Source organism: Lepisma saccharinum, chromosome 13, assembly GCF_977018435.1.
Source record: "Lepisma saccharinum chromosome 13, izLepSacc3.1, whole genome shotgun sequence".
Taxonomy (NCBI): Eukaryota; Metazoa; Arthropoda; class Insecta; order Zygentoma; family Lepismatidae; genus Lepisma; species Lepisma saccharinum.
Genome location: NC_139241.1, coordinates 41,837,621 through 41,856,662, shown reverse-complemented (window position 1 = coordinate 41,856,662; position 19,042 = coordinate 41,837,621). Strand labels below are relative to the sequence as shown.

At 38.0% G+C, this 19,042-nt stretch overlaps 1 protein-coding gene across 1 annotated transcript in view; it reads left to right on the top strand.

The window, feature by feature from the left end:
• Nucleotides 1-19,042, top strand: part of LOC145997246 (CD151 antigen-like) — a 139,635-nt gene that overhangs the window by 64,441 nt on the left and 56,152 nt on the right. The window contains exon 2 of the mRNA XM_083134078.1: nt 5,740-5,842. Within this exon, the coding sequence (XP_082990204.1) occupies nt 5,756-5,842 (87 nt within the window). The 5' untranslated portion in view covers nt 5,740-5,755. The remainder of the gene's footprint in view (nt 1-5,739; nt 5,843-19,042) is intronic.

The following is a 19,042-nucleotide window of genomic DNA, read 5'->3' as shown; positions in this document are numbered from 1 at the left end:
TCCTTATAAAAAGGCTTCAACACATTATAATACAATTTTAACATGTGTAATTTGGCCAATTCCAATATCACAGCCCCTACATAAATAGGCTTATCAAACTTAATCTTTGTTTTTTTCATGTTGAAAAGTGCCATATTCTCATCATAAATTCTTCTGTAATTGAAGTTGGGCTTTGCAATCAATTTTTTCCTCCGGCTGGGGTCAGTAATTATTTTAACATCAATATGTTTTCTGACATTTTCAATTGTTTTGCCATACACTGAATTGACCATCAATTTAAACAAGGTCTTATCAAATTGGCTCATTGCAGATGTTCGAAGCTCTGTGTTTGTATCAATATATGGCTTCAACCATCTTGAGTGCCTGAACCTCAAAACTTTTCCAACTTTGGTCACTTGGACACCATGATTCATCAGGAACTGGAGGTTTTTGTAATATATGACATAATCCTGTTTCGGCTCTAGAGTCATCATCAATTTCTTCTGTTTAGAGCCAGGTGAACACTTAACCTCGGGAATTGGGGGCAGATCAGAAAATGTGTTGTGTAAATCATCAGGAATTGTCAGATCAACCTCTAAGAACAGGCCATAGTTACTGTCATCAAAATTTTTAAGATCTTCAATATTAAAATCTTCAACCCACTCAAGCCCTGCATATGGCAGTTTTTTCATCATGGCATAACCATAGAGGCTGTTGGCATCTACATAAAGTATATAATTTGATGGCAGTGCTGGATCATAATCAGGAATATATTTGTTATTTGCTCTGGCATATCTCTGAGAACATTGCACCATGCCTCCTCTTATACATTGTTCCATAAACAGATACATATCTTGATCTTGGATCAGATCCAATTGCATTTTAGTGTTTAAAAACATTGCAGACCATGCTAGGGCCGGAGCACTGTAAAAATACATTGGATCCAGCTTATAATTTTGCATGGAAGATTTTCTGAATGCCTGCAGTATATCAGCTAAGAGGGTCACATCAAGTTTTAAATAAGCCTTGTGATAATCACCAAATGTCTGGCATTTTAAATTATTCCACATCAACTGGGCATGGTGATAATCTTCATCAGTGATTCCAGATCCTCTGATTTTGCTGTAAAACTCTTGTTGTGGTGGCAGAGAACACTCATCAAATTTAGAAAAATCTGTAACATAATCATATGGATATACACCCTTCCGCCTAATTAATTTCAGCTCCTGATTTGGAAACGAAGCACATGTGATTTTGAATTGATCATCAGATAATTGAGTGGCCAGTGTAGCCAGGCTATCCGATAAAATTCTTTAAGAATCAAGAAATCTTAAGTGAATAGGAACACTATTAACTTTAATTATTTTGCTAATGGCAATATATTTCTCATTATTTTCAGCTAAAATATTTAAATTCTGCTTGTCAAACCCCTCGTACCTGATCAAATGATGAAAATCATAATTGGATGCTCCATGGCAAAATATAGGGACAAATTTTGGTCTCTGGATCTTAATATTACAGCTATTACACAGGGCCATTAAGAATTTACCATCTGTATGAGAATGGTGTTTCACCTTGATATTTGTATCTGAAAATTCAGAATCACATACCGGGCATTTTTCTGCATTGTTGAAATCTTCAATCTGTTTCTCTGTTAAAGGCAACATGGGTTTTGATTTTAATAAGACATTAGATGCTATGTTATGGCACTCATTTTCTATTCTTTGTGCAAATTCTTTGATGGCATCTGCTCCCATGTATATATCTTCTTTACTAACAACCCCATCCTGTACAACCACATAATAAAAACTAGAAGGTTCATGTAGCTGGTATGATGTAATTGAAGGTTCATCAGGATCTGGGCTACAGAATGCAAGAGGTTTGAGATTTGATTCAAAATCACAGACTATATATGCTGGGTGTTCCAACAAGGCTTCAAATTTTTTGAATTTGGCATTTTCATTTGGGTTAGGCATAAGCATATGAACAGGTTTATGGTTGCCACAGTATTTCAGATGCTCAATTAACTTGTTTTTAGCAATTTCTGCATTCTTTTCACAAACACCATTCACCATTTTTCTACCATCAAATACAGACAAACATCTTCTGCACAACTTGAATATTTTATGAGTTTTGTCTAGTTGTGTTCTGACTAAAGCTTCAAGATTATGAATCAGAGTATAATGATATGTGCCATCCCCTTCAATTAAGAGCAGATCATTCGGAACAGCAGAATCATCATCAAATGTACTGATTCTGAGAGGATCTATCAAGCAATTGCCACGGCCAGTAGAACAAGTAAATACATTAATAGATAATTGTTTACCATTAATATCCCTGGCCTTTTTTTCAAATTTATCAATATTCTGAACAAACATTGGATATTCTAAACCTTCCATTGCCTCATCAAAATCATTTTCATGTTGTTTATAATAACTTATTCGCTCAGGATGCCTTGAAACTGGATACAAAGCAGCTAAAATACACCACAAAAAGCATTTATCATCATTATTTTTTATGTTAACCACGGCTGTTTTGTTTTTGATATTGGCAGGTAATGGCAGATATGTAGATCCTTGTAATGGGCTGAATTCAGAAATATTAACATAGAGCTTGTGTGGAGAACCGCATAGGCTCCATCCAGACTCTTTTGCTGCAAATTCAGAGTGTTTAATATTCAATTGATCTATCAAACTGCTTATTATTTTGTCTGAATTTGTATTTGAATATACAGGTACAGTTTCTGTTATGTGGGGCTGTGTAAATTTTGTGCCATTTGGCTTCTTATATTGTGTAAACATTTTGTGCATTTAGAATTGCCTGCACATCAGGATTTATACTGTTCAAAAAATTCTTAATGTCACATTTTTGCTCTGATACAAACCGGTAATCCCTAAGTTGGCCATTAAAACTGCTATGGATAGGTGGTGCATAGCGTGGCTGCTTTGCCGGTCCAGCATTAACAGGTGTTTCATGCTTCCTTTTCAGACCAGATGTAGATGGTAGTGGGGGCAATGTTGATGACTGTGCAGAACAAGTACCTTTATGTTTATATGTGAAATATTCCAGATTATATTTTCTATGGCATTTAGGGCATATTTTTGTGGGAGTTCTGCATTTGTCTGGATTACAATTCCTTTGATGCTTAGCCCAATTGGGGCTGGTTATATTCTTATTGCATTGATTACAATATTTTTGATTTGGCATTTTTGTTGTTGTTTATTATATAAGATTTCCTGGGGTCCAAATCAAAATTCTATGCTTAATAAAAAATATCAGTTGGGTTCAGCAGTGTGTTTTGTATACCTAGTGTGTGTATATGTGTGTGTATGTGTGTTAATATTTTTGGCTTTGGTATTTATATAAAATTTCTTGGGGTTCAAATCAAAACTCTATACTTAATAAACCTATGACAGGTTGTACAGGATAGCCTACATGCACAAAGATAGAATAAGTATTGATCCACTGAAGCAATGACCTTTCTCAATTGCATGTCTGCACAGGCATGTCGTGATGTGCATGGAAAGGCATTGACCTAATACCATGTGTCATGTATTGATCTTGTATAACAAACGAGGGCAAATATAAACCCTTTGTTCAATATATTAGAAAATTCTATATATTAAATCAAACAAACCTATAATTCAATTTATACAAATCTGCTATATTTTAAAAAAAATAAGAGCAGCAATGCAACAACACATCTGTACTCCTCAGCCACTCTCACAATACTAACTAATGTGTAATGCAAAAGCTCCTGCATCATAATTTGTTGCACAATGCAAAAACTCTTGCATCATAATTTGTTGCATAATACAAAAGCTCTTGCATCATAATTTGTTGCATAAAACAAAAGCTCTTGTATCATAATTTAATACATAACATGATGCTAGGGCTTAGTTTTAAGTGTATCCAAAAAAAATATCAAGAGGGGCATATTTTTGACAGGATTATGGACAACAATCTGTCAGAAGTGCCTTTTGTAAGTGTGGACAAATCAATCTGAGGGGCTCATCATTTCACAGGAACTTCCCGAGAGCATTTTTACAAAAATCTTGGATTAGACGGAGTACCACACTTTAGCAAAAAGCTCATATGGGCATGTTGAGCAAGTTTTAAGTGTAGGCAAATCTGCCTGAGGGGGGTTCATCATTTCTCGTCCTGGTTGTAGTACAAAACACACTTCGAACTCTTTCGAACCACCCTGCGGATACCCATGTTCATATCCCTTTTATTATTTAGCACATAGACTAGATGTACACTCCTGTTCACATAAAGTGGCACATTTTATACGGCTGGAGAATTGAAATATGTCATTTTATCTTAACAGAGTGTACTACTTAGAAATATAAGCCAAAAAAATCGACTCCAGAAGCGCCGAGATATTATTTCCAGCGGAAACATTTCCCCGCTGCTCCTTCAGCTTTTGTCGTGCTTCTGATTCAGTGGGTGACCTTAAACTTAATTACATGTGGTCATTATTATAGTTCCCTACGTCGACCTCTCTGGAGCGCGTTCAAAGCATCGGATTGCGACGAAACTTGTTATAGAGGCATTGGAGACCTTCGGGAAGCGAATGCTGAAGAAGAAAAAAAATAGTTCAAATTGTCACCACCAGGTGAAAATGTGGCGCTGAAATAACAACCGTAAGTGGAACATGCAAAACTATATTTTGAGCTTGCCAGTACAGCAGTACCCTTTTGGAAGCGTAAGACAGCGTGATCAGCAGTGTGGATAAAAGTCATGATTTTTATTTCAAAAAACATTTTTCATGATTTGATTTATTTAAATCCCTTTTTTAAAAAAACACGTTTAAAATTGATTGTATGGTGTATGCTACCACACATATCAGTATATGTTTTTCATACAAATGCTTTTTCTGGTAAACGGCCGTGTAAAATATTTGAACAGTTTGATTAAACAAATAAAAGTACTGATACTATATATATATGAGTTTACTATGGAAATGTTTGTTGAGTGTGCTATTGAAACTAAAATAATTTCAGTAACTTTTCTTCTAGTGAAAATAAAACATTCTCGATTATATAATTGTAACTTAAAATATTTTTTTATATTCTTTGTAGCTGAATTTGGGCAATTTTTCAACGCGATAGTTTGCAAAGTATCAGCTGACATGTTAATTTACAGTTTAATGATAATGAAACTATTTACTGTTCAACATTATTAGTAATTTGTTTATAATTCTATACAAAATATTTGCTATTTTTGCCTATAAAAATGAGAGAATTTTAAATCAAGATAAATTTAAGAGTGTTTGCAGTTTACATGTTATACTTCCTTTGGTATGAACTTCTCCTCATCAGTGCATATATTTTGTTTCCTTTCTTTTCCTTTCTTGGAGCTAAATAAACACTATTAAATGATTACGAGATTAATATAATTTCACCAAAAGTGATTCTGATATCTACAAAATTCTTGTGTACATTATTCCATAAATTATTTTTTCAAGTTATTTAAATCAACCTGATTTAAATCAATCCACCTTTGTGATCAGTGATTCAGCAGCAGATTCACTTTTCACCACATTTCAGCGCCACATTTCCACCTGGTGGTGAAATTTTTAACTACTTTTTTTTTTCTTGACCATTCGCTTTCCGAAGATCTCCATAGGTTCTGAGTAGGAGAACTTTAATTATGCCCACCTGGTATTTTTCGCCCATCTTTTCTACTTCCTAGAATACTTAAGGCATATTCAATGAACAGTCACTAACGTGAGGTGTTTTTCTTTGGAAATTCCAGGTAGAGCCTGCTTGGTATGGCCTCCAGGAAGCAAAGGGATGAAGGCTGCTGCGGGGTCGAGTTCCTCAAAAATGTCCTCCACATCTTCAACTTGGTGTTCCTGGTAAGTCCGAAGAAATTTTATTGCTTAAAAATATTGAAAGAACTAATGGATGTTCATGGTACACTCACCGGCAATAAAAATAGGATACCTATTCCCTGCAAGGCGTTATGCGCGTTGCCTAACCTCACGGCGATAATTGGATGTTAATAGCAAATTTCTAATGGCAATTTCTACCGCCGCCGTACAGTTAGGCAACACACGCAACGTAAGGAAGCAAGTAATTCGGGATCTAGGTAGTATCCGACTTTTATTGCTGGTGACTGTACATTCATGTTTCAGTTCCAGCGTATGCGTCTGGGTCTCAACAATGCTTAAATTGTGGTGTAATAACATGGTTGTTGAAGGTCCCATATTCTAATGGGTTTCGCTACAGGACCGGAACTTCTTTCTCGAACAATTTAAATCCGATACAAGTTGCGTATTGTTTCATTGAAAAAAAGTTTCCTGGACCGGATTTAAATTAATCCGGAAGAAAGATCCTGGACCGAATTGAAATACTAATCCATTCTAAGCAGGCACGTATGTAGAAATATATTTCGGGGGGAGGGGGATCCGAACCAAGTGTCTGAAAGTAATAATAATGTTTAAATTAAAATAATTATAACTAAGTAAAATTAATTTTAAATAATTATAATTAATAATCGTAATAATTAAAATATTCAAATTAATTAAATTATATTTTTATTACATGGATAGGTAAAAAGACGGGTTAACGATAGTGATGTAACAGCACGTATTCATTATCTAGCTTACATAAATAAGATCGGAAAAAATGTGAAAAATAACACAAGAAATCATCGCTGGCAAGGAAATTAACTTCAAATAGATAAAGAATTGAATATTTATTGAATATCAAGGAAGGGTGTTAGATCCAGTTGACAAAAAGTAATATTTTTATGCATATTATTCTTAGTAGTAACATTCTTGCATAAATCTTCTTTGGTACTGTCATTTAAAGTCGTATGATATCAATATAATACTTACTTTCTAATTAATTCGGGCGGGCCTCCCCGATGGCGCAGTGGTAGCGTCGTCGCCTTGTAATCAAGGAGTCCCGGGTTCGATACCCGGTGGAGGCACACAGTGGTTCGGATCCCACTTTAAACTGTAGGTCCAGTCCCGATTAGCCTTAGTGTGCATAAAGTGGACGTAAAACACCTAATCAGTCAATCGATAAACCAATTAGTTTGGCTGAAATAAATAATCCTAGATTAAACAACATGTATATTTGCATTATTTAATTATAGTTATTTTATTATTTCCATTATTTAATTTTAGTACTTATTAAGTCCTTCGGGGGGTCCGGACCCCTGGACCCCCCTAAATACATCCTTGATTCTAATGGGTTCTATTGGGTTCCGTTACAGGACCGGACCCTGTTTAAACTGATACGGAAAAAAGGTTCCTGGACCGAATACAAATCAATGCGGAAAAAATGTTCGTGGACAGAATTTAAATACTTTATACATAAAAATGTTCTTTACGGTCAAGAACCAATTTACACTTGCTGATTTTCTCTTCTGAACCGGAAGTGAATTCCTGGACCTTTAACACTGTAGTAGTCTGCCAGTGGCGTGTCCTGAATAGTTTATTGATGGGGTTATAGACCCTTCCAGGGTTCCACACTGACCTGGTAAAATTCGAGGAAACAACCCATGGATGAAAAAGGTCAGCAAATTTTGTAAACTCTCAAAAACTGGAAATGAAATGTCTCCTTTGCTTGCGAAGATTGGGAACCTTCCAGATGTTTCTGTTTTGGGAATAATAGTCTGTATAAGAATGTTTTAACTTTTTTGTCATTTATTTTCGGTAATGCTGTTATTTAACACCATTATTAGACTTATCATCGAAAGTTGAAAACATAGCACTTTCCATACTTGTGAGCGAGTGAGTGAATTTTCTTGTTATTCTCGTAGCGAAGTGGCATTCCCTTTATTTCCATCTGTACTGGTAGTTTTGATAAAAGTGTGCGGCGGTGATTTTGTCCCTGGTTACTTCTGCAACTGTCGTTTGAAGTTCGGTCTGGATTAGTGTTTTGGTCCTGTAAAGGGTCGTTTTTGCTATGACAATTCTCTTGTTTGTTGTCTGTATTGTAGCAACATTTGTCTGTTTAGATAAGTCCGGCTTCGCTGATCGTGAAGAGGGTCTCAATGATGATCTGTAGTTTGGCAGTGCTGTCTTCTGTCTTTTGAAGATTGTCTTTGGCTTTTCTGATGGTTGTCATCAGTCGTGTGTCTTGGAGCTTTTTCGTTATCCATTGGATAATTTCGAATTTTTCTTCTTTGTCTTTGTCTGTAGTGTGTAGAAGCTGGCTCTATGTCTTGGTTTTGTCTGTGGTGCGTCTGGTTGTTAAGTGTTCTTCTCTTCTGTTTTGAAAGTGAACTTTTGTCTTGGCTTTTTAGTCTGCTGTACTGTCTAAAACATTCTACATCCTCTGTAATTTGCTGGGTGGTTCTCCCCACAATTGCAGCATTTTGCTGGGAGTTGTGTCTTTTTTGGTGCATTCGGAGGTGAGATGGTTGGCTGCACACTTGACTCATCTTGGCTGGGCCTGACATCTACTCTGGGAGTGTCCGATTCTTTGGCACGTAAAGCATTGTAGGACTCCAGGTGATCTATATGGTTCAACTCTTATCTTGTAGCGCATTAAGTATTCTTGATTGTAGATATCTGATGTGGTTTCCCCTGTTTTCAATGCCACCAAATATAGTGGCATTGGTATCTTGGCGTGCGTCTTTGGGTCTCTTTTCTTCATTTGGCTGACTTGCTGGACCTTGAAGTTTTGAGCGTGTTTTGTCTGTATTTCTTCTGTCGATATGCCTATTGGTAGTTTCCGTAGGACGACCTTGACTGGCCGATCTCTTCTTGGATTCTCGGTGGTATAGTGGAGTGACTTCTCTTTGCAGTATTTGATCAACTTGTCATATGATTGTCTGTTACTTAGTTGAAGCTTAATGCCATCATGGAGCAGTTTGAGTTTGGCCTTTTGGTCATCTATGAAGTTCGTCACTGTTGATGTCAGTTTGTGGCTTCTTTCTGCGTTGTAGATGTAAACAGCATGTGGCTTCTTTGTCTTTGTGTCTGAGTTGTCCTCATTGTCAGTGTCAATGTCAGATAGTGGGTGATAGGTGTTGGAGATGTCAATGGTTTTGACTGTCTGGGTTGTCTGGGCACGTATTGGCTTTTCTCTCTTCCTGCTCCCCAGCGAAGCATCTGGTTTAGGTGGTTCTTCTTTGGGTTGAGACAATGGTAATGGTGGTACTTTCTTTCTCTCTGGATGAGGAGCCTGGTTGTTGTTGCGCCCTCCCCATCTCTCGAAACTTCTCCTGCTTCCAGAGTTGGTTTTCGTTGTCACCTTTCCTGGTCAGCTCCCGGCCGCTTTGCCTGCTTGGCGTTGTTCGTAAACAGTTCTCTGCATCTTCTTTGCTAACCGATTGGCAAACAATTAATTGTCCGTTAGGAACAGAATCCCAACAAAGAATCTCGGGGGCGAAATCCGCTTTTCGGTTTGATTTGACGAACCAGGAGCAAAGGCCTAGAAATCTGTCTCCATACTTGTGTGAAGTTTTCCCCGTTTCAGCAGAAAATATGAAAGATTCACTTGGAGAAGTAAAATTAATTGTCAAATTTCTGCACGAGAAATTCGCCTTACATATAAACGCCGTAACATTTACTACCTATTCAATATACATAAATATATTTACGTCTATCACTCCATAATTACTGGCCAACACATACGGAGTTGGGACTTTTAGAACATTTTAAGTAATGAGAGCCATCTGTTGACTGATGTAGGAACGATGTCAAATTTAGATAAGCAATGCAGTATCAGTGTTCCATATCAGCTTGGATTTCTGTACGTCGTAACTCAGATTGTCACCAACTTTGTCATTTAGGACTAACAAAGGATTGGGATACATATCGCGTTTGCAACAGCTGAGCAGTTCTATTTTCGTAGCGTCATTTACAATGCACTCGAGGTGTCTACAGGTAAACATGACATGGTTTATTGGTTGGATACCACATGTGCAATTTAACGGTTTTATCTTCCTCGGTTGTTCATATCTTTGACCTGTCGCCATTTTGTACGGCAACTTCTGGCCAGTTTACTCTTATTTCTGATATATTTATGTTGTTGTTTGTATTTTTTTTATAAGTTATCATTATTCAGGGTATGTTTATGAAAAACAACAACTATATCTTCATTTCATGATGTAACAACTTATTGCTGAACAAGCAAGAGGTTACTTGGAAGTGTTTTGTAAATTTTCACTCTTGAAGAGATGGCATAACAATGCGCTGCATGATTGGTAGAGATATATTTAAATCTGTCATAGCAGTATCTTGAGATATGTGAAATCAGTGGTACAATATCTTTAGGGAATCTAAAATTTCATACAGCCTAATCTATGCTGAAAGCAACAAACCTTTCCGGAAGGGGCAGTTTTTATTCTAACAACAAAGACAAATATTTTTGAAGTCTTAATACACGTTACTGAAACAATATTGAAAACCGACACAAAGAACAACAATTAGCCTCATCTCTAAAGACACTGAACCCAGCAATGCTCAGAATACACCGCAAAGTATATAAATATATTAATAAAAGACGTAATAACATTTAGATGTGAATTTTATATGGGAGACTATTATCTTCTTAATGTATCTTATTAACTTTTGCCCCCCCCCCTAGACACACAAATCACTGTTGATAGCATTTGTAGTATACAATCATACAAATACATACAAATCTTCAATTTGCAATCGAATTTTGAATGCTGGACAGTCCTTACATATTTTATAATATAATTTAATTATTATTATTTTATTTATTATTATTTTTTAAATGAAAATAATAAGAAGTATTGAGAGCATAACTCGAGAACATATATATGAGTATAAAGTAATGTTTTACTACGGGAGTTTTCACACCGAAGTGACAAGCTTGTCGTGTTACTCGAATTTTCTCAAGGTTTGAAAAAGTGGCTTGTCCTTTAGGAAGTCACTTCAGTCTGAAAGATCGTCAATACCAAAGGGGTAAATGCTCACGTGATGAAATGGATTCGAAACCAGGGCCTCTGAACCTCACAGCACGTTATGCCTTGGTCAAGAAGGGTTTCCGGTTCAACGCCTATAGTTAAGACATTTTACAGTGATTCGGATTCCTTTATACTACAGGTCCATGGGCGTCGGTAGGTAGGCTCGACAGCCCCCCCCCCCCTCCTTCGGAAATTGGCATCGTTCGCTTTAAGTTACAAAAACACAAAAAACTCTGTTATTTTTATTATTAATAACAGATATAAAGTTCAGTTAGTTCTTATTCGAACACATTAACGAAGTAAAAAAATACTTTAAATCGAAACAAATTGAAAGTAAAATAAAGGAACCAGCATATTTTTTTTTGATCTGCCATTTAAATGCCGCGGTGGCTCAGTCGGTAACGCGTCTGACTACCATGCTCAAGGTCCCGGGTTCGATCCCCGGCCGGTTCAAATCCGGGAACTTTTCTAACGGTGGAAGCGGCCCCGGCGCCTACCCAGCGTCGAATAACATGGGTACCTGGGGGAAACCCTGGGGGGTAAAGGCGGTCAGGGGCGTGATGCTGATCACATCACCCCCACTCACGACCGGATCAAGAAAGTGTGGGGCGTTACCCCCACACCCCCTATACGCCTTCATGGCGTGGTGCTATGCACAGGGGAACACTTTACCTTTTTTTTTACCATTTAAATCAAAGATCAAAATGGTTTCACAGTTTTCAAAATTCAAAGAATTAAGACTTTAATCGGAGAGGCCACACAACAAACACTATGGATAAAATTTCCCCTTGTAAAGCCATTTTTTTAAACAAGGTGTTCAAAAGTTAATAACGAAATCGAATAACTATGCATTTCGGTACACTAACTGTGTGAAATATAAAAAAGTAAATAAGAAACAGTTGTGCTGGATATTCACTCATTTGGTGGATATAATAATAATAATAATAATAATAATATTGAATTGTTGTTTTAAGTCCAGTTTATGCACAGAAAGGCTAATCGGGACTGGACCTACAGTTTAAAGTGGAATCCGAACTACTGTGCCATGTGCCTACATGGTTATCGAACCCGGGACCCTTTGATTACCACTACGCCATCGGGGAGGGTCAATAATAATAACAATAATAAATTCGGAATTAAATTTGATTTGTTAGTTTATAATAGTTATGATTTCATAATAATAAAATAATAATAATAGTAATTATTAATATTATTATTTCTACTATTCAAGTTTCATCCATTGCTTGACCACCTCTACAAAAATTTCTGGCGACGCCCATGGTCCAGTCTCGATTAGCCTGTCTGTGCATAAAGTGGACCTACATGGAGAAGAGGTTAAGAACTAAGCCTTCCCAAACATGCCAATTCAACAAAGTAAAGGAAAGAACAGTCGCACTTTCAACAATGTGGGGAGAGAAAGGGAGGGAACTTCTCGTTCCCTGGCAAAGGTCAAACTGGGACGGACGAGCGAGGGAGGAGTGGGTCACGTGATTTTAATTCCAGTCCATTTCTACGAAGATTTACAGCGATCTGAGAGGTTTTCCAAATGTTTCCCAAGCCGCGCCCAGATCCACCCAGAGCAGCAACCAGCGTAATAAACATGTCTTACAGTCACCCCTGTAACCGCACGCCGAATACGTGGCGTCACTGGATGCATCCTTATCCAGCCGATCCCCCACTGAAAGATAGGACAGCTCGTTAGAAGAACGATTTCGCGGCGTAATCAATTTAAGGGGGGAACTTGCTCAGCGAGCGCCAATGATAGTTTGATCAAGGTTTTATATTTATGTATCATGCTATCTGTAGAACGTGATTCTACTTCGAATTGGAATCTGGCGTTCAGGGATATTTTTTGCGACTGTTTGTTTCGTGTGAAGGTGGTCTCCTACAAATTTGTTACAATCACACGCTTGTTTCGTCTGTAAAATGGGTAGTGGGAGACAAGAACGCCATTGGCCAGCGATACAGTTGTGTGGACAGTCAGATTTGGAGTAATTATTTGTAGCCACGAACTCTGAGCTCACGTTCAAGAAAGACCAGAATGTTCTGGTATGAAAATACAGGCTGTCTTGAGAATTTTATAGAATGTACAGAAGTGAAAAACGTTTTTGCGAAACTATAACGTGTAGACTTGCATTACTTTAAAAATTTGCTGCATTTTGAAATTTGGAATGACTCAATATGTTACTATACATGCACAAGTTGCAAACACAATAGCTTACAATAGTTTTCTGTTCGACCCTACCAGGCCCGTAACCAGGATTTTTTTGAGGGGGGCCAAGCCCGTTAACCTTGGTCATATATATGTATATATATAATTGTCATGAAATATGTGTCAATTATTAAATAATTAATTAATTAATTTTATATATATTTATATTTATAAACATATATAAACAAATTAATTTTCTACATCTATAAAGTAGCAAATTAATTCCGTTAACGACTGGTTCAAAATGTCAAGAAATTTGAAGATGGGTGAAATGTTTTTAATAGGTGTTAGATATTATTTAATTATTGCTTTTTATTAAGTGTGTGTGTTATTGTTCATATTTGCAAAATGGATTGCAAATTAAAGATAACTAGGTGGAGGGACAAGGAATGAGGAACTTTAAGAAGACTTTAATTTCCTATTAAATTAACTTGTAAGTGCTATGTTTTATTCCCGACGAAAGGAGGTCAGAAATGGAGGAGAAATGACAGGTCGGACTAATTTCTATTAATTTCTATATTCCAGGTGCCTAGGGTGACAATGGCAACCACCTTCGCAGCTACGGCTCCATTTCTTACTAGTCCAATTTGATGTAATTTTAAAATCTTATCTATGACTGTAGAAGTACGTTTTTACCCCATGCTGTTCCATGGGAATTCATACCCTAAATGTGACCACGAACGTTATGGACATGTCTGAATGTGAATTAACCACAAAAAAGGACATTTTCTCATCAAGACTGCAGTTCGAAAAAAGTCAAAACAGGGAGTAAATATGGTGAACTGTACCGACCAAATTGGAACATTTAGCACCTTCGTATAAATGGTTATAAAACGAAAATTACTAAATATAGTAGACTGCCCAGAGACAACCCATTCATTTATACAAGAAGAAAATCTAAATTCCTGCAAAATCTTAAAAATTATCGATGATATTTTTGTAGGTTTGCATCAAAATATTTAATCGCTCGAGGTGAGGCACGGCCCCCATTCCCCCCTGGGTACGGGGCTGGACCCTACGTATCTTTAGGGAATGGATGTGTTCTCATAATATGCAGAGGTTATAACGGGGTTGCGTTTTTTGTTAGTTGAGACTGATGATTTGATTTACCTTACCTCGTTTTTCTTCCACTTTTGGCTAATCGCTAAGATGGGAATGAATGATGATGCGATGAGATGGATAGAGACAAACCCACAAAACATACAGCGTGCTTCAAAATGGTTTGAACGATAAGAAAGTGTTCCAGGAGCGATAAAACTTTATCAACAATTAAAGTTCTATGTAAATACTTTCAACCATATCCTCGAGTTTTATTTGCAATGGTCGTAGTAGTTCCAAATTTCTCCACTAGGTGGCAGGGTGATAAGTTCCAATATGGCTGCCTGTGGTGGAGAGAAAGCTTTTTGCGTCCTAAAGTTTCACGTTTGTCGGTCTGTTGCAGGCGCGGCTCGTGCATAATTTTCCTGGGGGTTCACCAAAATTAAGCAAAGTGGACTTATCTAAATCTTTTGAGACACTACACGCTTTGGTTCTTAGAGATAGTACTGGGAAAATTATCAAATTTTGGCCGGTAGATTACTGACAAAGTTAATTTGCTCTATGTTCAAATAACAGTGACAGCACCAAGGAGTGTGTGTGTAGGGGGCGATCATTTTAATTTAAGATTTTCGTATGGTATTGTATTTAGGGGTATCTCAGAATTCAGAAAATATTCTCGCCTCAATTTTGCCTCTTCCACTCTTGCCAACTCTTTTCTGGTCCCACCACTGTCAAATAGACTATATTATTGGAACTGGATCCTGACCCTACAGTTAAACATACAAATCTCTGCCTGCTAAAATGAGCATCTATCAGTAATCGAACCCAAGACCCCTCGATTACAAGATAATTCTTACATAACTATTCGAAAGTATATCGCTAAATCAAAGCTATTCGATTCTATTCTATGCAATATGTTTCTTTCTTGCGATGAACAGAATTAAACAAGAATCAAAGCGCACAAGAAATATTAAAACAAAATATATTGTTCACCTACTTGCATTACTGTCCATGTTTGTAGAGAAAGTCCATTCTCCTCTCCTTTCTTCTTGCAAATTTATCAATAACAGCCTCGTTGAAGTCTTGGATGCTACCGATGAACTCCTTTTCTATCGAAAGCATGGCCAAAATCGTTGGGTAAGGTCCAAGGGGGGCGTCGGCCGACCAACACGCTTTACCTCCAGTTTCCTTTCAAGGGACAGTGACGAAAATTTTGTTTCCGTTAGGCTTTTCACCGTAACATTAGCCATTTCAATAAACTTATTTCTAACTTCTCACACAGCAACAACTACACTCCTTCCAATACACAATCCACCCACTCCACTCAACGTATCACCACGCCAAATATATTTCAATCACCAGCCACGCACTTCAAAACAAACTAACAAGTATGGAGACAATGACACGTAACAAAGTCAATCGCGCGCGTCCCCTCGAACACCCTCTCGCGCTAGAGTATAACTGATCGCACGAAACTCAAACAACTTTTTGGTCGTCTTCTGACGTAAGTGCGAAATGCCTTCATTGTTGTTTTAGGCTTGAATAAATAGTAAATACTACATTTTTGGTCAAGCACGGTAAAGCCCCGAAAATTGCAGTGTATATATTCTAAGACAACTAAACCTAAAAAGCCTAACATGTCAACGGAAGCATTTAGTCTGACGTAAGAAGACCAAAAGGTTGTTTAAGTCTTGTCCGATAAGCGACCCCTCGCCCTCGCGCTATTTTTGACTTTTCGTCTCCTTCCACCTGAAGTGTTTCCATCTTAAAGAAGAAAACTCTGAATGTGTAGGCAAGTTGTTTTCTATCATATTTATCTTATTTGTCCCATCATCTTTACTTCTAGCTTTCGTTTGGGGTCACCTCTACATTTATATTACACCCTCTTCATTAATCTAATAAGTCTTGTAAAATATAAATAATACAAAGAGAATGCCAAATGAGTTCAAATTGAAACACATAGTGCAACACTGGAAGCGAGAAGAGCGTGGTTCACTCCAGCTCGCTGGTGATCTTACGAACTGCGCATGTCCGTTTTGACGCGACGACCTTCCTGGAGTATCAGACTGCATGTATTTTCGCCATATGTACGCGTCGAGCTTCTGCTAGCCGTCCAATGCTTTTAGCATGGTAGGGGTTGCCTTGCGGAGGTTCAGCGGAGACTTTGCACGAAACGGAACTAGAGGGGAGCTGAGTGGCTCTGGCCCGCGGTTTCTCCTTCTCACTAAGGGAATTTGGCACTCTACGCTTATGAACATCTCAGTTATTGTTTATTTTGTATATTACTGGGGGTTCACTGCACATTTGCGCTATACAGCCAACCGCGCCTGGTCTGTTGTTAGTGTTCAGCGTGAGTTTCGTAAAGAACCACCATCCAATAACTCCATACGTAAGTGGTATGATAAATGCAAGACAACGAGATGCATTTGCAAAGGAAAATGGTCCGGTAGACCGTCCACGTCTGAGGCAGATATCGAGAGAGTTCGAGCTAGTTTTCAACGCAACCCCCAAAAGTCTACAAGGAAAGTGAGTCAAGAGCTAACAATGCCTAGAGCAACTGTTTGGCACGTAGTGCATAGGCGTTTAGAGATGTATCCCTATCAAGTGCAGTTGTTCCAACATTTAACACCTAATGATCACACGTCCCGCAAAATATTTTGTGAGTAATTTCTAGAGTTATGCAGTGGTGATGATGATTTTATTGACAAACTTTGTGTCAATGATGAGGCTACATTCCATGTGACAGGAAGAGTGAACAAGCAAAATGTTTGCATCTGGGGGACTGAGAATCCTCGTCAAATCGTTGAATTTGTACATGATTCACCGAAGACTAATGTGTTTTGCGCCATTTCATCTACCAAAGTGTACGGTCCGTACTTCTTTCACGAAGAAACTGTGACTGGACAAACATTCCTACACATGCTTACTACAAATTACCTTAGTAACAGACTGCCAGACCGCTGGATTAGGCGATCCACTCAAAATTATCAACAGTTACTACGTTGGCCACCAAGATCCCCGGATTTAACCCCCTGTGATTTTTTTTCTGTGGGGACATCTAAAAGACATTGTGTACAAACCTATTCTACCCGCAGATGTCAATGAATTGAAAGAGCGCATTACTGCTGCAGTGCAAACTGTTGATGCAGACATGTTGAAATGGGTCTGGGTGGAATTCGATTACCGAATTGATATATGCAGGGTAACAAATGGGGCTCACATAGAACATTTGTAAGATACTGTGTTCAAAATTTTATCAAAAAAACTTGAACAGTTTTAGGAATTACATGTAAAATTGAAAGCAATTTGGACGAAAAATAAAAAAATATATAAGGAGTTGAAATCGTTCACATCATTTTGAAGCAGCCTGTTATATGGACGACATAGCATGAACTCCACAAAGAATTTAACTGGCTGTAAGTGGCTCAGAGTGCGTTCCACACCACCGCTTTCAAGGAATCACATGATCATAAAAATACCGTGATAGAAAACATAACCTTCCTAACCAGCTAGGTTAGGTTAGAAGGCCAGATTTAGGGATCTTACTAACAAATTTTTGCGCGTGCACGTTGACGGACCCGGCTTCGAGTCCACACGCCATATCCTCACTAGCCTGCAAAATGCAGTCCAGGGTGTATTACGTGAAAGTAGGTGCTTACAGGCTGGTCTCCGTTTACCCCCCCCCCCTTTTTTTTGTCTGTCCCTCCCTAAAGAGGAAAGGAGGAACGAAATTTAAGGTAGGATTTCATCAGCAACCTCCAGTAAACGTAAGGTCAAAGGGCACAGCTGCCAGTCTACCCGTAGTACGCAGCACGTGATCCTATTCGTGCACGTGCACCCTGTTTCACATTGCGCTTGACTTCCGTTTACTGTCTTTTAACGCTTACCGACAGGATGATACCTTGCTCTGCTCGAAAACGTCTTGGTATCTAATAGATGCCGGTGACTCCACCCAGTTTCAATACCACAGTACTCTAAAGCCTACTACTGTCACAGTAGCCCAACCCAAGTCATTCTCCTACAGGATGTTTAGAACCTTTTATGCTGTAACTTTTCACCGACAAAATGAGTTCACCAGACTGCATACAAACGACCTGTTGTTACAAGGCTGTCAGCTGCATAATATCTACATAATGACATCAAGATAACATTTATATTTATATATAATTTATCTACATTGAATGTAATACACAGGGATGAGGTTCTCAGGGGATACGCACCACACTCTAGATACGCTCCTGTTCTGTATTCATCAAAGTTTGTAAAATAGTGTAGTTTTTCTTCTTTCATCATAGCATTTCCCTCCCCCTTAATCAGAGGGAGTGCGCACGCCTATGGAGTCAATCGGGCTTTTGTGTTCGGGAATTTTCGTGTGACGTACGACGGAAGCCTAATTTATTAAAGGCATCACTTGATACTACTTACTTTGGGAAGTTGACATGCAGTATGCACCATTATCATTATCTGCCAGCTTTTGTTGGACTATACGAATTGAACAAGAAAACCTTTTTTCTCCTTTACGATTGAAGGTTATACTGATATTAATCAGTGGCGGCGATTGGGGGGGGGGGGGGGCGTGCCCACTTGCCCCCGCACTATGCTAAACCTTACGCAATAAGGGAAAACAAACTGTCCGAAACACGGGTGTGCATGGTGTGTGTCCCGACCCACAGAAAATCACTTTATTAGACGAATTCCAGCTTTCGTGGCACGTTGCCCTCGCCCTTTATTTTCCATCTCTGTGTTTCAGCCTAATTTACATATAAACATGATATCGTACAACAGATTCAAAACAACTACACATAATTTATATTCATTTCCAATGTGTAACCAATTTATTCTGCGACCACATACAAACAACTAGGCTAACGAATAAAATGCGTTAGTCTTATAATAATAATTAATTTTCTG